At 42.0% G+C, this 24,400-nt stretch overlaps 1 protein-coding gene across 4 annotated transcripts in view; it reads left to right on the top strand.

Moving 5' to 3' along the window:
- Positions 1-24,400, top strand: part of NHSL1 (NHS like 1) — a 132,328-nt gene that overhangs the window by 64,141 nt on the left and 43,787 nt on the right. For 3 of the 4 annotated variants that reach the window (XM_060616776.3, XM_060616775.3, XM_060616779.3), the window contains exon 2: positions 4,520-4,672. In XM_060616776.3, the coding sequence (XP_060472759.3) occupies positions 4,520-4,672 (153 nt within the window). Of the gene's footprint in view, positions 1-1,206; positions 1,808-4,519; positions 4,673-24,400 lie in introns of those variants that run through there. The other variant, XM_060616777.3, reaches the window with a different exon arrangement.

Here is a 24,400-nt window from a genome sequence, read left to right as displayed (position 1 = left end):
ATGGCAAGTAGGTGGCGTGACATTTAACCTCGGAAACTTGTGGGTTGTGAAGAGGACAGCTCTTGTCCTGAGCCCATCCGATGCTACTACCTGTCTCTAATGCAGTGAGGCTGAGACGCAGAGCCAGATAACTCTTGCTTATAAATTTGTTTTCCTAAGGGGAATTTTGCTCGCTAATTTAAGGCAGCTATATAATTTAACTTCGGAGTCGTTTCTCATTTGAGTCACTTCTTGTTTGCCATCTGGCCGTGTAATTACTTGTAAGTAAGGCTATGTGTAGGATGAGAGAACACAAATTGGAAATCTGTGATAATATGTATGGTGAGATGATAATATGTGTGTTTTACTTTTTTGTTGGCTTTGTTTTTGCTGTTGTCCAAAATCTAAGATTAAGGGTGTGGGGGGTGGCAGGGAACATTTGGGGAGGAATCATTCCAAAGCTTTCCCTAGAGGGAGCCCCTTATATAAATTTTCTTCTTTGACTAAGAGCTTTTGTTATAAACTAAATGTTTTGCATTAGTGGATTATTACATTTTTCCATTCATTTATAAGTCTGGCCCTAAGCTATGAAACAAGAGGTTGTCTAACATGTCTCCAGAACCGTTCTGCCATGAATTGAAAGTCGGCAGAGGTATAAGGATCATTCTTTCCCTTGGTCCGTTTTCATAGTATTTCCCGACCTGGGTTTTCCTTTTTGTTCCAGTCCCTTTACCCCAGAAGATATTTTTCTAGTGCCGGCTTGTGTATTATTATTTCTGATTCTTCCCTTTCTATTTGTTTCCCCAGTTCTGGGAGGTTAATTGCAAATGGACAGAAGAACCAAATCCAGTAATGTGTATTATTCAAGTTAAAGAGAGAACGTAAATAATGTTTGTTTGGAATTACTATTCTGGGGGGGGGGGGAGTGTAGAGTCAGATTTAAATCATTACAGTACAATTACAATGCTGATTCTCAGTCACTGGGAAAAAAAAAAATCAAAACCAAAACCAAACAAACAAAAACCAACTTGGTAAGAAGCCAGGAGGTACTAATTTCCATGAAAATGTAACGAAGTCATCATTTACAGCTCTGAGGAGATTCTGTCGTAAAGTTTTACTGCTTGTAAAGGTTCCTTTGGTATGGGAGGCAGAGCCTGGGGGCGTGGTCGGGGAAACAATAGTTTGGCTCTTCCCCCCCACACCCCCACCAAATCAGTTCAAATGCCTGAATGAACTGGAGAGCCCAAGAATCAAAACATACTTGCTGTAAGACTCTTGTGGGCTCCAGTAAAAAAGATCTGGATGTTCCTAGTAGCCTAGTGAAAATGGGGCACACATTTGCTTCGCCTTGACTTGCGTAGAGGAAAATCTGCACTGTTTTTGTGGACTCCAGAGAGGAGAAACTTCTGATCTGTTGGAGAGAAAGTGAATAAGTGAGCACCGAGGCAGAAAGACTGATGTGGCTATCATGCAAATAAGAATTGTGATTGGCTTTCTCTTTCTTCCTGTACACTTTGTCACTGCGGCTCTCAGCCTTAAAGATTAGGTTTCACTGGGAGCTTTTCAGGTTCAAGGACTGTTAATGGGTTGAAACTGCCTGACAATAAACTCAACCTCGACATTACATCAGCCCTCCGGCAGATGTCTAAGGATTTGAGACTGGAAGAAGAAAGTTAGAATCTGGAGCGGAAGGATACAGCTCGCCACCTGCTTGATGGGTTGAGCTTCTAATGTGATTTAAATTTCTAAGCTCTATGCAGGCATCTGGAAATGGTGGTCTTCATTAATGCAAAAATCAAGTCTTTAATTAAACTTTTTAAGAAAAAAAGTAAGTAATTTCTCCCCCACCGCCCGTGGGTGTGTGTGTGTGTGTGTGTGTGTGTGTGTGTGTGTGTGTGTGTGTTTATGTACTACATCTTTTTGCGTGATGAAATTAAAATGTGAAACAATATAATTAGCACAAATTAAACTCTATTCTTCACCAGGTTGTTCAAATACCTCAGATTTTATAACTCTAGGGCAGAATTATGTGATTTTAGCATGTCTTATTTATGGTTGGGATTTTAGGTGAATTTGCTTCTTTTGTGCTTCTCAAAAGAAGCCCTTTGAAAAAGGGGGAAAAAACCTTGTGTTACCTTACGTCCACCTTGATATATGGTTTTTTGGTTCTTTGGCTTACTGTGCAGGGAGGCCGTGTGTGATCTATCACGTATTTTTGATGGGGATGATCCTCTAAAACTCCCTGGAACTGTCTGTTATGTATTTTAGAGCTCGAGGACAAACTCTGTCTAGACTGTTCAGTCACTGTATAGAGTACAGCTTTTGTGGCATGGTTGCACTGTGTACTTACCGGTGTTTTAAATTTCCTTAATTCAGGTGCTTCTTCATTCTTTGCAGAGTATAAATTTTACAAACACATGGTTTTAATTTTACATAGGTGTGGGATTAGTTTAATGTAGTTTTTCGACCAGTAATTTAAACTAGCTAAATGTGGATGGGTTAGAGAACTGGTAAGAGAGATACTGGAAAAAGCAACAAAAAACAGCACTCTCGGCTCATTCTCTGTAGCTCCCTTGGTGGAAGGCTATCTTTGGACGGATCGATTAAAATCTGCCCTGGCAAGAGTGAGATGCTCCAGAGAAGAGACAACTGTCCTTTCATAGGAGCCAGTTGGTAGCTGCACAATGGGGCTGACGGTATGATTGCACAGACACAAGAACCATTACTTGGATTTGATTTGTAATTGGTAAATGGGAAGTTTCGCTTTTCAATATTTTCCAACCATGAGGCACGGTAATTCAGTCTCAGATAAATGCCCATCGGCGCAAAACATTGCAGTTAACCACGGCTACCCTTTGGAGGACATACGGTGGGTTGCGCGCTGCTCAAGATTCCCAGGCACATACATAAGGACTAAGTCACGGCTTTGTGGATTTTATGTATTTAGATTGATGGTTACAAGCACCATGCAAAACATTGTTCAACCAGAGGTTACGTGAAATACCAGGTGCCTAATTTACATGCTGTTCCTGTCAACCATTAAAACAGCAGAAAGCACACAGACGTTTCTGTTTTTAGCTTGATGTCTAGTTCTCAATGTTTATTTTCCCATTTAGCAATTTATGGAGAAGGTGGGGTGATTTGAGAAATGAAGTATTTGGAGACGAGACTTGTAGCATTTAGCAGCTATAGAAAAGATGGGCTATGGGGGAGACCTACCCTGTGACTCAGGTGCCTCGGGGCACTAAGAAAGGCCAGGTTCCCCTTCAGCCATAGCTATAAAGTCGGGGGCCTCGTTAGAGTAACTTCACTGCTCCTGCTACAATCATGCTTTACATGTATTATTTCATATGATCTTTATAGTAGCTCTAATACGGTGCTGTTAGGTACTTTGACTTAATTTGAAATGTGTCCAAATAGAAGAGTTCGGTAGTTCACGCATGCTTGTTCATTTTATCTTGAACACTAAGACACTTAGTCTGTGTTCTCAGGAAAAAATGAAATAGACACCGAGATCCCCAGCCCTTGGAGGAATCAAGGAAAATTATTATAGAGATTTAGGGTACTCTCATGATTACCTATCATTTCCTCCTCTGACATCCTCTTTTGTGTTAGGAAGATTCAACTGAATTGGATTATTTTGGGAAAAGTTAATTGCATTGGAATTAAATTTTTTAATATAAAAGTATTCTATGGAAAGAAAAGTATTCTACGAAAGCAGGAAATGTAGAGAAAATTTTGTCACACAAATTGATTTCTACTTCTATTAGATATGCTATTTAAATGTATTTTGACATACTGAATATGCTTAATTTTTTTTTTAATTGTGTTTATTACAGTGATGTCTTAAAGTAATGCTTTAGAGGGGACAGATTTGGTCTCAAACTCTTAGTAGGAAATTTGTATTTGTCTTGGCAATCTAACATTTACTGATGCAATGGCATTGTATGATTAGGTAATACATACTCGTTATGGTGGAGTTAAGTAGGAATTGGAGGTCTCTATCAATTTTCTTTTCTTTTCTTTTTAAATTTATTTTGAGAGAGAGCGAGTGTGCGTGTACACGCAAGCAGAGGAGGGGCTGAGACAATCCTAAGCAGGCTCCACACTGTCAGCACAGAGCCCGACGTGGGCCTCGATCTCATGAACTGTGAGATCACGACCCGAGCCGAAATCGGGTCGGACGCTTAACCCGCTGAGCCACCCTGGCGCCCCTCTATCAGTTTTCTTAATTGTTTTCTAACTTTGGAGCAGAGGAAGTGCCTAAAATGCTGGAAAGCCATCACCTGAGGAAACAATTCTGCCAAAACGTTGTGGGGGGCGATGGACAGTCTCAGCTTTCCCTTTAGGGGCAAAACACCGTGTGTGCAGGACCCCTGGAGCCTAAGGTTAACTCTTATTCAGAATTTGCTCCACTTCCCCCTTGTCGGCCCTTACCCCGTGGGTGCGTTAGGCACCAGAAACCCATCTTGACATAAAGTATTTGAAGCCACAGCAGCTTATTTTGACACCGTAATTTATTCTGCCTTTCCTTCTGCAGCTGTTTCCAACCTAGATGAGGAGAGTAGATGGACAGTCCACTACACGGCCCCATGGCACCAGCAGGAGAATGTGTTCCTTCCCGCCACGAGACCGCCCTGTGTGGAGGACCTGCACCGCCAGGCCAAGCTCAACCTCAAATCAGTATTGAGGGGTAAGATCGCATGATGCCAGCTTGCGGTTCTTGGATCACCGACCGCTAGAAATGAAAGCACAAATTCGATTGCTGTTTGTAAAAGAAGACCTATTTATAGAGAACATACAGTCCGCTGTTTCTTTCAAGGTATCACGAATACTTACAACCTAATACAAGCCTGCGATGTCCTGGTTTCTGTGGGAACCTGCCAGTTTACAGACACGCAGATCTGTCCTCAAAGACCCCACCCCTGCTTAGAAACTGTCTTGCGTGTTCAAGCCACGGGTACCAGTTGAATCCAAATGAACCCTGCGTACATGGGAAGCTTTGCCATCGCCTTTCTTGAGCCATCGGAAGTGTTCAAAGCAAATTTGTAACAGCTAATACTTTCTAGTGGTCTGTTTCTGCTTCGTTCGAGTTGGGTGAAAAGGGGACCTACATATAGACTTTGAAAGCGCTCACAGTGGTTTGTTTTATCAGAATGTGGGCGGCACCCAGCTGGTCTCCTATTAAGCATAGGTTCTGTCAACAGACGGGCAGACAACGCGGTGGCCAGTGAGAAATACAGGAAGCGTGTACTCCTGTATCTAGTTTAAAATTTGCATTTTCACTTCACCTTACTGTGGATGTGGAGGAATCTGAATGTGTGGCAGGGAGGGCTTCTCAAAAGTGATAAAGAAGAGGGGTCCCTGGGTGGCTCAGTCGGTTAAGTGTCCAGCTCTCGGTTTCAGCTCAGATCATGTTTGTGAGTTCGAGTCCCACATCGGGCTCCGCACTGACAGTGTGGAGCCGGCTTGGGATTCTCTCCCTCCTCTCTGTCTGGCCCTCCCCTGCTCACATGCTGTCTTGCTCTCTCTCAAAAAAAAAAAAAAAAAAGTGATGAAGGGAAGAAGTTCTTTAAATGAAGGAGTGTCTTTTAAGATTCAGAGACTTTTTTCTTAAAACAGCAAACTAATGTTCTCACTCGACCACCAGTTTTCTCCTACCAGGCAATATTTGGGGCGTAGTTTTATTTAAAAAGTACTTGTTGCTGGGGTGCCTGGCTGGCTTGATCGGAGCCATGCAACACTGATCTCAGGGTCCTGAGTTTGACCACCACGTTGAATGTAAAGATTCCTAAAGTAAATAAATAAATATATAAACCTAAAAAAAAAAAAAAAAAAAAGTACTTGTTGTTTATCTGAAATTTAACTGGATGTCCTGTATCTTATCTAATTGTGAAAGACTTAAATCTGGAAGAAATCTGTTATTGATTCAAGGGAATCCCAGCATGAGGACCCCAACTCATATTTATTAAACACTTGTCTATATGCCAGCTTCAGTTCTAACCCCATTACACGTATTATCTCATTTAATCCTCACAATAATCTTTTTACTATTTCAATGCAAATTTTACAGGTGGTGAGGTGGAGATACACAGATTAGAAACTTGCCTGAGATCTCAAAGTTAGTTTTTTGTTTGGTTTTATTTATTTTTTAATTTATTTATTTTTGAGAGCAAGAGCTGGGGCAAGGGGAGGGCAAAGAGAGAGGGAGACAGGATCTGAAGCCGTGCTCAAACTCAGGAGCCACAAGATCATGACCTGAGCCAAAGTCAGACGATTAACCCACTGAGCCACCCGGCTGCCCTCAAAGTTAGTTAATGATGAGACCAGGATGTAAACTTCAACAGTCCTAAGCTGCAGAGCCCATATTCTTAACCGCTGCATTATATTGGCTTTAACATCCGCTTGTTGGAAATCTTTTGTTCTGGCAGAAATGCAGGCTATAAAGGCGGGGTCTTGGCTCTCAAGGAATTTTTACTTCTATAGTACAGGTCAGAACGTTGAAAAATTCTCAAGAGATGTGCCAAAAATTGCTGTATAGGAATTAGAGAAAGCAGATAGTTTCTTTCGTTCTTTTTTGTTTGTTTGTTTTGAGAGAGAGAGAGAGAGAGAGAGACAGTGCACGTGCACGCAAGTGGGGAAGGAGCAGAGAGAGAGAGAGAGAGAGAGAGAGAGAGAGAGAGAGAATCTCAAGCAGGCTCCACATCACCAGCGCAGAGCCTGGTGCAAGGCTCAAACTCATGAACCGCGGCATCATGACCTGAGCCAAAGTTGGATGTTTAACCGACTGAGCCACCCAGGCACCCCAGAAAGCAGATAATTTCTGCTTAGAGAAAGAAGGAATAGCTATCTATTGACTCAAAATAGACTTGGTATTCTGAACAGAACTATACAAACATTTAGATGATAGCCTTAGTTTTTTTTCCTTGAATCTTTTCTAATGCTTAGATTACCTCATGTATCTTACGGTATCTTGTATCTTCCAGTCTTGGCATTGGACTGTACAGAAATTAGGTTATTGGGTCCCCTTTTTCATTTAGCTGGCCATATATTTAGCGACTGTAAGCTTAAAGTGAAAAGAACTGCATTAGTTGGGCTCTTTCATACAGCCTTGGAATTGTACTTGACCTTGGTTGCGTTCATGATGTACCTAAATCCAACCAAAATTTCTGCTACATCCCTTCACTACCTAGTGATTTATCTTCAGTACCTTTTGAGCAAGAGCTTCTCTCCTTATAGCTCACCTTCTTCTCCCAAATAATTAATAAGAATATTAAATGGCACAGTTCCTGGGACACACCCCTGAGGCCATGCCATTGTTAACATTTCTCTCAAGAGCTATGAACAACAGAGCACTGCACTCACTGTCTGGCTTGTGGAGAAGCTCTCAGGAAGGTATGTGTGAGTTTAAATATCAGGCCTGGCTTTTTTTTTTTTTTTTTTTTTTTTTTTTTTTTTTTTTTTTTAATTTTTTTTTGATCACTCTCCAGGAAATTGTACTTTGCTACCTCTTTCATGTGTTTTCAAGTATCAGATCACAGTGTCTCTTTTCTTCCCATAGAAGATTGAACATCTGTATATAGATTTCTCTGATTTTATTTTCTTTTTGATTATTCAGTAGCCCCATATGAAATATCATCACCACTGGTTTTGCCTACACTTGAATTTTATCTTGAAAAGGCAAATGCCTTAGTAATTGCTTTAATGCCCTAAAATGCCTCATCAAAGGGATTTACTATTTAATAAAATTAACAACTTCGGAAAATTCTTGGAGCTCAACTTTTAAAGTCTGGATTTAAATACTCCCTAAGAGATTTTAGGTAAATAATAACTTTAAGAATAGTGATTGAAATGGGAGAGAGCAGCTGAGTTGTTTTCCTCTTTATTTATTTACTTTTAATCACGCGTACAGAACTTCATGAACCACACCTCCCATACATCATGCTAGCAACTCAAGATAAACATGAGTACAGAGCATTTATTGCCTCATTATGAGTGAAGATTAAACAGAAAAAAGTTCAGTCCCTGAATATATGGCACTATCAAGGTATGATGTTATACAAAAGCTATCAGTCTAAGTTAATTTGACCTCAATGTTCTTTGCTTAAAAATATAGGAAGGTAATTGGGGCACCTGGGTGGCTCAGATGGTTGAGTGTTGGACCCTTGATTTTGGCTCAGGTCACCATCTCACGGTTCGTGAGTTCGAGCCCCAAGTCGGGCTCTGTGCTGACAGCACGGATCCTGCTTGGGATATTCTCTCTCTCTCTCTCTCTCTCTCTCTCTCTCTCTCTTTCAAAAATAAATAACCTTTAAAAGATATATAGAAAGGTAGCTAATTATTCACAATGAGTAATCTATTTTGTTCCTTCTCTTCTTACTGTGACCTTATCCATAATTTCATAGGAATATCCAATATCCATAATTTCAAGGAAGGAATACTATTCTTTAATGCTAAACAGGTTGGCACTTTTTCATAATCATTAAATGCCCATTGTATCAGTTCTTCTGTCGGTTTTTATAAGGAGCTCAGCTCTCAAGCATCATAAAATATGGAGGGAAATGATACAGTGAGTACTAATAAATTCATAACTAAGTGTTATAAACATTGGCTTATTAAACTAATGCAGAAATACAGGTAGGTACTGAAGGTTTTACTGGAAAATGTTTTCATGAAAAAGCTAAGTTTGAGTTAGCACATAAAGGCAGATGATAAACTCAATGTAGTACGTATTTGAGCATCAATTCGGTACTATGCCAGGAGTTTTTAGATGAACTAATGAAAGTACATAGGTCCCTAACCTTAAAGAGCTGAGCTTGCTGTCTTGTGTCAAGACTGAAGTAAATAGACAGTGGTGTAATGGAGAGGTATATGAAGTACAGTGGGCAGGTAGAGAGCTCAGTCAGCTGGAAAAGAAAAGCTTTAGGAGACCCCTTCCCCCACGTCTGCCCCCCTCTCATCCTGCCATCAAAGAGGAGGTGGGCAGTTTGTAAAATGGCATCTCGAATGGCTGGAGCAGGTGTCTTCCATGTACAAGTTCACTCTGTTCTGGTCCAAACAGAGCAGAGATCTTTTGTATTTGTTGTTGGCTAGTCTCTGGAGAATTTGATAGAATTTGGTGGCCATATTTTTAGAGCAAATGATTTGCTTTTGTTGATTTGTTGCTAGAGATTTAGGTAATGATTTACTGCTAATGACCACATACATGTACCTAGATTTATAATTTTTTGTAACATTTATGTATTATTTTTGAGAGACAGAGAGAGACAGAGCATGAGTGGGGGAGGGGCAGAGAGAGAGAGAAAAGGAGACTCAGAATCCGAAGCAGGCTCCAGGCTCCGAGCTGTCAGCACAGAGTCTGACGCGGGGCTCGAACCCACGAACCGTGAGATCACGACCTGAGCCAAAGTCGGACGTTTAACCGACTGAGCCACCCAGGCGCCCCCATGTAGCTAGATTTATAAATGGTATTCTGATATTTGGCTTAACGGGACATCTGGCTGACAATGAAGAGTTAATTTCTAAAGATGGGTCCCCTTATCTGTAAAGAATTCACTTAGCTTTTCACTGAATTTCCAGAAGAATTCTACCTCTTAATCTCCCTAGTTGTTTGAACAGTTCATAAACTTTATCAGAGTTGGATGTGATGATGACTCACATCTACTTAACTCAAGTTTTATCTGGATGATCTTTAGCATCATTAAAAGGGCCACACTAAATAGGAAAAGTGGAGTTGAGGGATGGGGCCTTGATGAAAGCTTCAGATTTTATTTTTTTGTAAGTGTAGACCCCGGTCGACAATTATGAGCATATTAAGGGCTGAGATAAAGACACCTTATTTTCAAGCCTCCCTCCCCCGAAAGCCCAACGTGAGAGAGAGAGAGAGAGAGAGAGAGAGAGAGAGAGAGAGAAACATAATTTCTCACAGTATGTTTAACAGGCAGTTTAGTTACTGTGTCTGTGTCCACCCCTGCCAGAATTAGTTCACAGAGCATCTGTTGTTGTATCAAAAACGTTCTCTAGTCACAGCTATAGCCTCCCTGAAGAAATGCATTTTAGCAGGTCAGCCCGCTCTGTGGTTCTAGAATTAGAAGTATGAGTGCAGGGATCTGACCTGTGTTAATTCAGTCCGCGGTTGGTTATATTTATTACAGGAACTGAAGATTTGCAGTGTGAAGAAATGACTGTTTGTACCAAGTGGTTAAAAACGATAGTACACACACCAACCTGTTCAACACCGGAGAACGGTGCACCTTTCTTAAAATCATGAACAAGTTTTCAAGTTCGTTCCAGCCAGGTTCCGCGGGTCGTTCCTGACACACAGACGTTATCTAAGGGACACTGCATCTACCTTCCATTGGCGAGGAGCCTCCTAGTTCGCTTTTGGCTTAGATGAGTCTGTTCTGGGAGAGGTTGTGAGATTCTCTCTGGGTTTGATGAGGCGCCTTGGCACGTGGGTCGCTAGGGGATCCCAGATGCCCTGTGGCTTTGGCTATAGATGCTCCTCTTGGGGGTCCTGTGGCACCTTGCACAGGCCTGTTTGTAGATGGAGGCTTGTGGATGTTGACTGAGAGCTCTGTCTTCTGGAATGGTGTGTCCGTTCACCATCTTGGACACACTCAAGGTGAACATCTTGCTTTGCCCACCTGGGCTAAACCTTGAATTCTTTTTCTTTTTGGTCACTTTTTAAAAGTTGTGACATGTCACACAAGTACCTAAAACATCTACCATGTAACAAATAACTGTAAAGTAAATATCAATGTAACCATTACCCTGGTCAAAAAGTAGAATGTTGGCCTAACCTCTAGAAACCTCCTGTTGTTCTTGCTTTCCAACAGGAAAAATCCAGGTGTAATGAAAAGAGCATGGGACATGTCTAGGTTCAAATCCTGCCTGTTAGGTACTCAGCATCTATGATTTGAGTTTAATTTTGAGTTTATTTCTTCAACATTTTGAGCTTGTTTTCTCATCTGTAAAATAAAGACCACAGTGTCTGTGTTTGTGGGAATAAAATGAACTTACTTTTGTCAAGTACCTCAAAGTTCCCACCCCTTAAGCTGGAAGCACTGTTTGTGGAGGGCAGGGTGGATTTTCATTTAAGTGCAATGGAATACAAAGGAGATTTTATAAAGCTCAGCCCTCTTTCCCAAATGATGTCCTGTCGTGACTTAGCTGCTGCCTTCTCTTCTATCCATTATGCTCCAGAGATACGCTGTGGGGAGGAGGGAAAGAGGAACAAAACAAGAAACATAGTCAGATGACAGGGACAGCCACAGGCACTTGACCCCGAGGTTCATTTCATTCACATAAGCAAGGTGCCTTTTTCTCCCACCCTCCATCCACCTCTGAAAGATGTCTGGACTGGTAGAGCTGGAAGGGCCCTCCCACATCCTCTGATTAATAACCCCCTCTGCATTTTGTAGGTAAGTAAAGCAAGGCCCAGAGAAGAGATGGGATTATCTTATAGCTACTTTGCAGTTGAAAGATGACTAGGTCAGGATTTGGAATCAGGTTTCTTGCTCAGCCCATGCCGACCTGTTCAGATCTCCGATCCTAAGGGCACTGAGAAGACAAACCGCTTGGATGCTTGTCCTCAACATTCAGAAAGGTCACAGGGACAGGTACCTGGGTGGCTTAGTTGGTAAGCGTCTGACTTTGGCTCAGGTCATGATCTCGTGGTTTCCTGAGTTTGAGCCCCACATCAGGCTCTTGTGCTGACAGCTCAGAGCCTGGAGCCTGCTTCGGATTCTGTGTCTCCCTCTCTCTGCCCCTCCTCCACTCACGCTCTGTGTGTGTCCCTCTCTCTCTCTCTCTCTGTCTCAAAAGTAAACATTAAAAAATTTTAAAAAGGAAAGAAAGGTCATAGGGCCAGGGCTCAGTCAGAATCCAAAGGCCCATGACAAGTTCGGTTTCGTTAGCTGATTCACTTAGGGATTGCATGTTAGCTTGTGCCTGAAGGTGGGGCTTCTCTGTTGCTCTGGAACTCTCTTCACTCAGTCCTGATTTCACTGAAGCTCAAGTAAGTTTAAGAGAAGTACAGGGAGGGGCGCCTGGGTGGCGCAGTCGGCTAAGCGTCCGACTTCAGCCAGGTCACGATCTCGCGGTCCGTGAGTTCGAGCCCCTCGTCAGGCTCTGGGCTGATGGCTCAGAGCCTGGAGCCTGTTTCCGATTCTGTGTCTCCCTCTCTCTCTGCCCCTCCCCCGTTCATGCTCTGTCTCTCTCTGTGCCAAAAATAAATAAAAAACGTTGAAAAAAAATTAAAAAAAAAAAAAAAGAGAAGTACAGGGAGGAAGCTCCATCATGGGACATCGGGTGTGACAAGTGTCTGTAACTGTCCATTTCATCCTAATGGCATTTGGTGTGTATTTTTAGAACTCTAATATGTCATCAGTACCTCGATGGACTTAAAAACAAAAAAACAGGCACAGGGTGTAGAAGAGATAAGGGAAAGATAAGGGGACCAATGATTCAGCACTGAGCCTACTCTTTGGTCATTACTTGTATACTTCCTGAAGAATCCTTAGGTATTGATAGGTAGGAGAAGGGGAGGAATCACTGGTTAAAGGAAGGTTGTTTTTAATATTTGATAAGTAAGAAATGTTCAATTACTTACACTCGTTCATACAGAATTTTAACTTCTTTTCTAGTTTATGCACAAATAGGTCTAGAGTTCGGGTGGGGAGAGTGATATGTTATTCTGAAAAAGCCACTGAACACGGGTAGGGAATATATTGTTTCATCTTTCCCAGAACAGAGCAGCATTGCCATTTTGTTCCGTTGTCATTAACCAGTCAAGAACATGAGATGAGAGGCCAGAATTCTGATGCGAGTGCGGCCAGTATCCCGTGGGGTTTTAGAAAACCATGTCTCGTTTTTGTCCTTGGCTTCCTCCTCTGGAAAACAACGGCTGATGTCTAAGTTCCCTTCGGAGCTCAAGAGTTCTGACTGGCCTCCCAGTACTTAACTGCTTAAGGGTGATGCATGTGAAGTTTACTGACACAAAGACAGGAGCACCCGGGTGGCTCAGTCGGTTAAGCATCCGACTCTAGATTTCGGCTCAGGTCATGGTCTCGTGGGTTCGTGAGTTCGAGCACTGAGTTGGGCTCTGCACCGACAGGGCAGAGCCCGCCTGAGGTTCTCTCTCTCCTCTTCTCTCTCCCCCGCCCCCACCCCCTCAAAAGATATAGGCTTAAAAAAAAATAACAAAGATAGAACTTACTGCTGAGCATAAGATGTGACAGACCAGGTTATCAAAAATCTGTGTTTGTGTTGACATAAAAATGTTCTAAGTGCATCCCGCAGGTGAAGCACAAGGCCGAACATTGGAGCCGAGTCAAAGCTGAATGAATGATATTGCTGCTTTCACTGGAAGCTTAAAGCTAGCCAGAGAGAGAATATATTCATGAGTGACAAGGTGGATGAGGGGGGTATCATTAAGCCTCGCCCCTGCCCCTGGAGGTTGTCTTTAAAACATAAATCTGATCGTTTCTCTCCTTTGTTAAAAATTCCCTAAGAGCTCCTCTCACAGACAGGATGAAACCTCGGCTCCTTAGCGTCTGAGAACCGTCTTGATCTGCCCCTGGTTTCAGTCCAGCCTCACCTGCCAGCTCACCATTTCTCCCCCATGCTTCTCTACCCCTCCACCCAGGTTCTCACCTGTGCCTTCACCTATACGGATAAAGTCCTTGTGTCGGAATACGAACTCATCTTGTCCTTCCTTTCTCCGCTGCTTGTCCCAGTCTGGTCCTTCTCCCTTTTGTATCATAACCTCTTACACCTGGCCAACTCCTGTTCCCCTGTAAGAGTCCCCACAATATGTACCTGGACTCCCCAGGGCAGGCTTGGGCAAGCCTTCTACACTTTTCCACACATTCCCACAAAACCTTATAGTTCTCCATTAAGCTGCTTGTTCTGTGCTGTGTAATTGTATTTACTCGTTTATCTCCCTGCCTGACAGCAACACCGTTGGGAGCAGGACCTTTCCTTGTCTTTTGTGTGACCCCAGCACACAGTCTGGTGCTTTACTTAATTAGGTTGACTTTTCAAAGACAAATGTTAATGTTATTTAAAAGCTTCTCTTTTTCTGTGTTTGGTATTTTGTTGGACTGTAAGCACTGTTGTGTTTGTGAAAGTCCCGGAAAGGTCACCTAGAACTCAGGAGGTGAGAGCCGAAGCCACAAGACAAGGGGTGGAAATGCAGGAGTGAGGAGATAGAGAATTGGGAGAGTGTAGGGTTGAGCCCAGAAGCCTCTATTTTAGGGGGCTGGGAAAGAGAAGTTGGTAAAAGAGTAGTTTGGGAAGAGGAAAGTCAGGTCAGGATGGGCAGTCCTCATGAGACTCACAGATAGGGAGAGAGTCTGAAGAAAGGCTACTAAATTGGTCCTTAGGCTGCCACTGGTGACCTTCCAAAGAGCAGTTCCAAAGAAAGCTTTGGATGGAAGAAGCCAGACTTCGTGAGAGAAAAATTATTTTTATAAGCAGAAAAACAATACAAGTAAGCTTTTGAGAAATGAAGTAGGATAAATGATGTCAGCAAAACAGAAAGGGAACTGTATTTTGAGGTAATGGCCAGATAGAGGTAATATTATTGTTTTAAAAATTAAAGCCAATTGAAACATGGTCGTAGACAACAGGAGCCCATGAGGAGGGGGAAAGATGGCCGATACAAACAGAGAATGGGGAGGATGTTCCCTGAGGAGGCGGCAGTAGTAGGCAGTGAACTCAGGGGCACAGGGGGAGGTCAGGTTTCCACCTGTGTCTCCTAGACAGACAACTGGGGAAAGTTTTGAGACGGAGCAAAAGACATGGTGAAGTCGTTCATTAGGTGGTGGTGGAGACTTGACAGAAATGTGGCCCCCGCTCTGTTGCTACAATATTGCACGTGCTTTGGTGAGAAGAATGACTTCATTTGGTGCTCTTGTTCAGCGCTTGTGAATTTAATTAGGTTGATCTTTCAAAGACAAAAGTTCATGTGATTGTTATTAAAAGCTTTTTTTTTTTAATGTTTGGTTAATTTCACTAAATTTCGTTAATTTTCGTTAATTTCATTAAACGTCTTTTGGAATTTTTGTCCTTAGGGAAAGTTGTCTGACTTGATCAAACAGTGGGCTAGATTATCTACTGAGGAAAGAGAAGCACAAAGACAAAAATAAGGAATCAACAGAATGGAAAGGATATACCAAAGGGGTGGTTTAACTTCTCTTGCTGGATTTGATGGCTCAGGGAATTTTTTTATAATACCAACTATTCTGAGTGTGGTAACCCTGAAAGGGTAGTTAACCTGTGAGCGGGAAGTCTGATGCAAGAGCCAGGGAAAAATGAACAATCCTTGCTTTTCCAGTAGGTTAAGAGACATGTTGCCTCTTTTTTTTTTTTTTTTTTTTTTTTTTAATGGTAAGCAACACACAAAAGATAGAAAAGCAAAGACAGTCATTTAAATGATCCAGGTCTTAACAAAGCACTATGGGTTGTTTAAACAAAAGGCTTTTTGTGTTGTTTTTGTGTCCATAGCCAGTCTGCTGTTTCAGCAATTCTATTTTAATTCCTGATAAAGTGAGTAACTTGAGTGGCCTCTATATTTCACTCAGTACAGCATAAAAATGCTACATTGAAGGTACGGTGGATAAGGCTCGTTATCACTCTGCGTACAACCGAAGTCTCCGCTGCTGGTTTAGAATCTTTGCAGGCTATTTGATACTGAGTAACCTTGGTGATGCTCCGCTACGGCCAGTGATAGGGCTTTCTCATTCTAAAGTGAAACGAGATCCCCTCCAGTTTGGCTGAGCTGTGGTGCCACTCAGCTGGGGCTGGCAAACTCTTCACATGCTCACATTAATCATGGGCACCAGAAAGCGTTCGCTTTCATTCCAATCAGATTGAGTTCTTTGATGCTCCTTGAATTAATTTGGGGATGTGAGGAGAAGAAATGTTAGCAATCAGTTTTCTACAACAGCCAATAACCTTTAAGGATAAACCTTTCTGTGGTTTGCAGTGAAAAATAAAGCTAACAGTTTTTTCCAACTGCTTCAGTCTTAATACTTGATTCCTAATTTTTTTTTGTTTTTTTTTTCGAGGTTTCTATTCCTAAGAGAAAGTAACCATAGAGGGAGGATCCTCGTCAAAATGACCTTTTTAAAACCTATCTACATGAAGTGAAATTGCCTGTGGTTGTTTAAAGTCAGTGAGGGAGATATTGGTCCCAGGATCAGGAAGGGAGTGGTTCTTTCCAATACACATTAATACGTTAGTCAGCAAACTCATTTCCTGTTTGACTCTTGGGCTGATGACACAATTGTGCATTTTCTCTCTGCGGTGCTCTGTCTTTCCCTATCCTGATCACTTTATTTCCCCAAGTCCACTGTGTAGACTGACATAGGAAGTCATGTGGAATTGTGCTAAAATAATTTTTAAGGGTATGAATTCTGCAGTTTGCCTGTCATTTTTTATTTTTATTTTTTCCTCCCTTGGCAAAGAAACCTATCCATTTCAAAGGCATCCATTCCAGGGGCACCTGGGTGGCTCAGTCAGTTAAGCATCTGACTTCAACTCAGGCCATGATCTCATGTTTCTGAGTTCAAGCCCCACATCCAGCTCTGTGCTGACAGCTCAGAGCCTGGAGCCTGCTTCGGTTCTGTGTTTCCCTCTCTCTCTGCCCTTCCCCTGCTTGTGCTCTGTGTCTCTCTCAAAAATAAATATTTAAAAATTAAAAAAAAAAAGAACAAAGGCATCCATTCCATCACCATATCCTGTCTTCTACCCTACTCCTACCCAAAACTTCTGGGAGCTTTCTCTGGTTATATCTCACCAGAAATTTCTTGGGCGTTGTCCATGATACAGTTAGGTTTTGAATACTGGATTTGATCAGTTTCCCTGAAATTCTACTGAAACTAATAAATTTCCTTGGATCGAAAACACCGATTGAGCCTTGGGCGTCATCTTCCCTACCTCATTCTCTTCCCACCTGCTTTTCCCTCATCCTTTTACTTTTTGAACATGTGATTGGGGCCCCTCCCCCATTAAGTTCTGTATCGATACTGGCCCCAGCCCTTGCTCCCCAGTTGTGCTTAATAAACATTGGTGACATGGCCAGGATAGATGAGGCAGGTCATATGCCTTGGGTTTATTACAGTGGAAAGCGTGTTCAATGATAAAATACACCTGGGAGAGGAATGGGGCGGGACCTCTATTGTGTAATCACAGTACCCTTTCAAGTGCTGTTTGTTCATTCATTTAATGAACTCACCGAGCCCCTGCTAGCCACCCACACAGAGTCAGATCATGCAGGGCTTGGAAACCACTGGGAGGAGATTGGCTTTTACTTTCAGGGCCTGGGAAGCCACTGGAGAGGTTTGAGCTCAGGAGTGACATAATCTGATTCATCGTTTTTAAGTGGCTCAGTCGGGTTCTGTGTTAAAGGTTCACCACATGGGTGCCAGGGTGGAAGCAGGAGACTGGGTGGGGATTATAATGCACAAAAATGAGGTGAGAGGTGCTGGCCGCCTGAAGCTCCCTCCTGTGTTGGAGCTGGAGAGGGATGTTTAAAGCAGGAACTCTTCAAGCATTTTAAGGGAGGCTCGATGTGCAAGGTACTTGCAGTAGCAAAGTCAAAGCTTTTTCTGAAACAAACCAGTGTTCTTGAGGAACTAAAAGTAGATGCCACATTTAGCATTCCTCCCCTCCGCATTGACCCCTACCGTAAGCTAAAGTCTTCTTCATCTTCTGAAGTTATTCTGTGAGTGTGAATCACTTGTGACATAATAAAAGAAACAGATCGACCCTCTTTTCCCCTCGGGCCTTTTGGCATTTCTCACTTGGAATATGTAAGAAGTCTCAAATGATCCAAATTCTGTTTCCGTCTTTTCTCCTACTGTGGCTCTCAGACCAGCAGTCTCAGCATCACTTGGCAATTTACTAGAAATGCAAGTTCTCTGGCCCCACCCCAGACCTAGTGAGTCCGACACTCTGGAAGCGGGGCCAGCAGTGGGTTCAAGGAGCCCTCCAGGTGGTTCTGAGGCACCTTACTTTGGAAAACCTTGGCTCTGTAAGTTGCCATGTGAACTTGTTTCTCCGTCAGCGAGGCCCCTTGAAAGTTGAAAGTATTCCTTCTGCTGCACTAGCTCATTACAAGCTAGGATTTGAACACATAACTGTTCACATGCGGGGTTTGAGCTCTGGACAGCTGCTTTTCGTCACTCTGGCTGTTAGCAGAAGGTGACTTGTGCAAATTGAAACTCATTCCTTTCAAGGGAGCTCCCTTTTCCTTGACACTCGGGTGATACTTGGCATATTTCCTGATTGGCCTTCTTTCTTTCTTACCCAGTTAAGCAAATGATATGCTAGCACCTGGGACATTTTGCCTTACATGCACCATTAAGAGAGGAGACATTTGTTTTCAGAACTTTTAGAGAGGCTTGGGCTTAATCATTAAAGCCGTGCATTTTCTCTTCATCTTTTTATGTTTTATGGTGCATTGGATGCTAAGTATCATTGAAATGATGACTCTGGCAAAGAAGTGATCTTATGGACTCACCTATGCATTTGTTGGAAGATAAATTTGGGTTTACTACTCCATATATATATAAACAGTATGCTTTTATGCCATTATAAATATTACTGTAAAACTATATAAAAATTCTTACTCTAAAGAGGGGAGGGAAGAAAAGAACCAATCATTAGTCTAATACTAAACCAAAGGGCATATTTCTTTGAAATCTATCCTTTAAAATTGCAACCAAATTATCTAGGAAAATACCCATATCCAAGATCTATAATAAATTCATAATGTCTTTAAGATTTTACACAGCTTTTCAGCTCACTTGGTAGGCTATAAATAACCAGGGAACCTAAAAACGTCTGAACGTCTATAATCTCTTAATCATTCTAATTTTTTATTCTTAAAAACAATGTAAATAAATTGAAGTTCAGCTGTTTCAAAGAATTTGCAGAAAATCCGAATGTATTTTTTGAAACATCCAGTGGGCCTGATTGGCAAGGCACGATGTGAACCACAGTATGAGTAAGATTTTTTTTCTTTTCCAGTGTTGCCAAACCCAATAAATTAATGAGCTAGAAGGTGAATCACTTCTATTTTAAAATGCGTTTTGGTTTAATTTTCTTAAGAAAATAAATTCCCTAATGGTTACGAAGTGCAGTGTTTGAATGCGACAGATTTTTCCTGTGTGCTTACTTGAAAGCTCAAATTAGATTAGCTGTATAATACCCAATACAGCTGTTGGACTGGAATTGATTTTCATTTAAGAATGCATGTTTATAGTCTTATGTGTCCTTAGTTCTCCACTAATGGACAAAGATAGATCATAGAACTGGCCTTTTCCCCTGTTGTTGATAATCTGATGGATAAATAATTGGGAAAGAAGTTTGTAAACCTGGATCTTCCAGAAACTTTATACCTGGGTTTCATAATCCATAAGACACCTATAGTATTTGTGCTCTTTCAATTCCCACAGAAATACTTGAAACACGGATCAAATAATGATGGCCAAGGGCTTCCAGTTTAGAAAATAATGCATTTATTTAGTGTCATTAGTAATGGCTTTAAAAATCAGTGATCTGGAAAAAAGGACTTTTTTAGACTATGGTTCATCATAGGACATCCTCACTGAAGCAGCACCTCATGACTATTATTTTTATAATTAATTTTGGAAGTAGAATCCTCCCAATTTCAATGACCTTGGATTATAGTAGGAGGATTATGAAAGATTTAATATGTTAAAAGAAACCACATTTAGATTTTAAAATATGGTATGCCTATGTTTTGATGATCACTGGGTGTTATATGTAAGTGATGAATCACTAAATTCTACTCCATAAACCAATATTACACTATATATTAACTAACTAGAATTTAAATAAAAGCTTATAAAAAATAAAATAAAATATGGCATGTCTAGAATGCTCTGCTGTTGTGGAGTACCAAAATTGTGCTTTTGACTTGAATGTTCCAGAACTTTCCTGGCAGTTCATACCTGGACACACCAACACGACCCATATGACTTGAGGAATGACAATATTATCTTCTTATCTGTTCCTTCTGGCTTTTACTATAGCAGTGCTTATTTCAAATACTTCCTTCATCATTCCTTCACTTCTTTTTTTTTAATGTTTATTTATTTTTGAGAGAGAGAGAGACAGAGCACTAGTGGGGGAAGGGCAGAGAGAGAGGGAGACAGAAAGTCCAAAAGCAGGCTCCAGGCTGTCAGCACAGAGCCCAACGAGGGGCTTGAACTCACAGACCATGAAATCGTGACCTGAGCTGAAGTCAAACACTTACCCGACTGAGCCACTCAGGCTCCCCTCTTCCCTTCTTTTTCACACAGCCTAACAAGTCAACAGACTTCTCACTTTTTTTCCTCGTTTGTTTGTTTGTTTGTTTATCCATCCATTTATTCATTCATTCATTCATTCATTCATTCATCCATTCATTTATGGAGAGAGAGAGAAAGCCTGAGTTGTGGAGGGGCAGAGAGCGGGGGAGAGAGAGAATCCCAAGCAGGCTTTGCACTGTCAGTGTAGAGCCCAATATGCGGCTCAAACCCACAAACCATGAGATCATGACCTGAGCCAAAGTCAGACACATAACCAACGGAGCCACCCAGGGCGCCCCTCACTTTTTTCCTTTTAGCATCCCCTTATCATACGATATCATTTCTTTGGGGACTAGAAGACCCCAGTGTCTCCTCTCCTTCTACTGTTCCTCCTTTTCCCTCTCATTTAAGCAAGTCGGGCTTATTGGCCATTTATTTAAGGTAAGAACTTTGTTCTCTTTGAGTATATTTCAAACTCTTTATAATAAATTCAGAAAATTTTTCGCTATGTGTATGTTTTCTCTTATAGATTTATAAATATGAAACAATCAACTCTGGTGCATTATACCATTCGGTGATAAAAATGTCCATGTACTTTTACTGGCATCACTGAATGATTGATTGGCTTTCTCCTCCTGTAGATAGCAATCAAGCTCCTATTGTGGTTTATTTGGAATATATGTGTCAGTATCGGGACTTTGAGCTGAGTCCTGGCATCTTAGGGAAGTGGGTAAGCAGGAAGAAGGTGATAAATGCAAGTAAGATCATGTCACTTCTCTGTTCCAAGTCTCCAGAGGCTGTCCCTTGGCCTCATGGTAAAAGCCAGAGTCCTTAGAACCCTCAAGGCCCTAACATAGTCTGTCCCTTGTTTACCTATCTGGCCATGTCTCCTGTTCTCACCCCAAACTGTACTTTTCTCTAGTTCTTTCTCAGGTTGACGGGACATACTTTCTTTGCTCAGAAATCACTGCTCGGTGAGACCTGCTACAAATGCTGCTCCCTATTCCCTTCCTCGCTTTATTTTTCTCTTAGAAATCCAAAATCAAAGTGTCAATGGGGTCGTGCTCCCACCGACCTCGAGGGGAGAATCCCTTCCTGCCCTTCCAGCTTCTGGGGGTTCTGGGAATTCCTTGGCTTATGGCTGCATCACTCCTAATCTCTACCTCTGTCTTCACGGGCTTTTTTCCTTCTGTGTTTGTATGTTTCTGTGTCTCCACATGGCCCCACGATCTCTGTTTTCTCTTCTTATGAAGACATAAGTCTTGTTGGAGTAGGGCCTAGCCTAATGCCCTCACTTTAACATGATTACATCTGGAAAAGCCCTATTTCCAAATAAGGTCACATTCACAGGTACCGGGGGTTAGGAGTACCTAACACATCTTCTTAGGAAAAGAAATGTAGCCTCATGATATTTTGGTAAAGATATAGCCAAAGGCTTGGTAAAATTGTGGTTATGTTGAAGAATTGTGCAGCCAAGCACATCTTGCGGACTTGCTCGCTGGCTTTTAAAAGTGGAAGAGTTTGAGGTAGTTATGGTTTATGTGGTAGATTCTGGAAGCGGTGTCCATCTTCTGAGTACTGGCCATGTGGAGGATTCTGTGCAAAGTTCTGACATATCCTTACCTCAGCTCTCTCATCAGAGAGCAGCGCACTCAGAGTTGTTTGTTGAATGAATCTCATGACGGCTTCCGAGACTGAGTTGAGTAAAGTCCTGGCTTTACAGAGGTGGAATCCGAGTTTCCAGCAGGTTCAAGCGTTGTCCCCTAGACGTCACAGTTAGTACGTCCCCCAGTACGGCCAGGTCTGTCTTGATTCCAGGCACTCCACTGCTTCTCCATGTAGAATCCCTCCCAATAGTTAACTTCCTGTTCCTGAAACACGGAGAGTAGCTTTTCATTGCTGTTGCAGATTCCCCACCAAAAGCCTCTCAACCTCATTCAAGAAGGATTGAAGTAAACATGAAATAAGCATAGCAGGGATCTGGAAAATCTGAGATTCGGCGTGATCCCTGTCTGGAAGAGTCACTTGAATAGTTGCTGAATATTCTCCTCTCCCTCCTTGTTCACAAGGTAGGATTGCCCGTTCTAGTCCCCTCTGAAGTTAGATATGGTCACATGGCTTATTTTGGCCAAAGAAATGAGAGTAGAGTCAGTAAAGAAAGTGAAGCTTTCTGGCAGAAGCCCTAGGAGCCAGTGTGGGAGTCACCACGTTCTCACCGTGCTGCCATGTGACCGATGAACACAGGTACTTCCCTCTTTCCAGTCCCCAAGTGACTGTGCTAAGCAGAGTTCCTGCTAGCTCTACTTCTACCAGGACAGCGTGCAGCAAAGATTCTCCGAGTTTCTGAAGCCACTGAAGTTTGGGAACTATTTGTAACTGCTGCATATTCTAGCTAATTGTGACTGATTCAGTAAACTGAAAAGTAAAACATGGAGCATGGAAATTCATTGAGGATTTCCAGCAGAGGAGATTACGTTGAATAACTCCTCCAAGCCTCTTTATTTTATTTATTTTATTTAGAGGTTTGTTTATTTTTGAGAGCGAGCGCATAAGCAGGGGAGGTGCAGAGAGAGAGAGGGAGACAGAGGATCCAAAGCAGGCTCCGTGCTGTCAGCGCAGAGCCTGATGTGGGGCTCGAACTCAACAACTGTGAGATCATGACCTGAGCCGAAGTCACATGCTCAACCAGCTGAGCCACACAGGTACCCCCAAGTCTCTTTAGTAGATAGACTCTTTTAACATGTCTAAAATAGTAACATGAACAGTCTAATATAGTGAAATACATGAAAGTTTGGAGGCCAAGAAAGGTTTAAATTCGTAAGATGGTTAAATGACCATCCAGTGGTATGACGTTATTTTTTTCTTCTGTACTTAAAACTTTGGTCTAGCAAGGAATGTTTGTCCACTGTTCTTTTTTTTTTTTTTTTTTAATTTTTTTTTTTCAACGTTTTTTATTTATTTTTGGGACAGAGAGAGACAGAGCATGAACGGGGGAGGGGCAGAGAGAGAGGGAGACACAGAATCGGAAACAGGCTCCAGGCTCCGAGCCATCAGCCCAGAGCCTGACGCGGGGCTCGAACTCACGGACCGCGAGATCGTGACCTGGCTGAAGTCGGACGCCCAACCGACTGCGCCACCCAGGCGCCCCTGTTTGTCCACTGTTCTTGCACTAAAGAAAATAGTTTGACATGAAAGGAAAGAGGAGGAAATTTGTGGTTGAGAAACCAGAGGATACAACGAACAGTGATCCCTTTCTCCAAGCAGTACCGTGAGAACAATAGGTCGGCTTTAGTCCAAATTCCTGTTGCAAGAGGAGTATGTGTTAAAGGTAGATCTTCCATTACATTTAGTATCTCATTTCTAGCCTGTAGCTGCTGGCCTGGCTCGCTTTAAAGTATGCTCTGCCTTGCAGTTATTCTCAGTTTAATGTTGGAAAAGTCTTTGTTTATTCATGATGGCTTGCACTTACTTATATCTCACTCTCCAGACAATAAACTCTATTTAATGAACAAAGCCATGGTTTTAGAAACTGAGAGCTGTTGCAACTTGACAAGAGGAGATTTTCCTAGATTTCCCCTAGCGTTGGAATAAGACAAGTGACAGTGGAATTCGATGACTTTATTAGATTTCAGAAATTTGATAAGAGTGAAAACATTGGTCATCTGCCATAAATGTATGCTGCCCAGTCTCACCTTAGACCCGGCATCCTATTTCAGTTGACATATCACTATTTAAACATTTCTGTGACGCAAACTTCATTATGGAAAAAAGGGGCATTGTCTCTTAAACTAGGCTCAAAAGGTGATGGTGGAAGTACTAATATTTGCCAGCTTTTCATACTTTCATGGATAATAATTTTGCAGTGTTTTGGTCTTTAAAGATGTAATGTGTATCCAGTCGTGTCAGCTATTTTTAATATTGCCAAAAACATCAGAACTCGGCTCAGCTTTAGAGATGATCCAGCCCAACAGCCCTTCCTTATTTTCCGGCAAGAAATCTTTTCAAACACATCTGACGGGGTACCCAATACATGAAAAAGATTTTCAATACTGTAAAAGCTTGTAATTTTAAACTTATACTTCTTATAGGGTCTATTA

This window comes from Panthera onca, chromosome B2, assembly GCF_046562875.1.
Source record: "Panthera onca isolate mPanOnc1 chromosome B2, mPanOnc1 haplotype 2, whole genome shotgun sequence".
Taxonomy (NCBI): domain Eukaryota; kingdom Metazoa; phylum Chordata; class Mammalia; order Carnivora; family Felidae; genus Panthera; species Panthera onca.
Note: the sequence above shows the minus strand (reverse complement) of the source record. Positions and strands in the feature narration are given on the sequence as shown.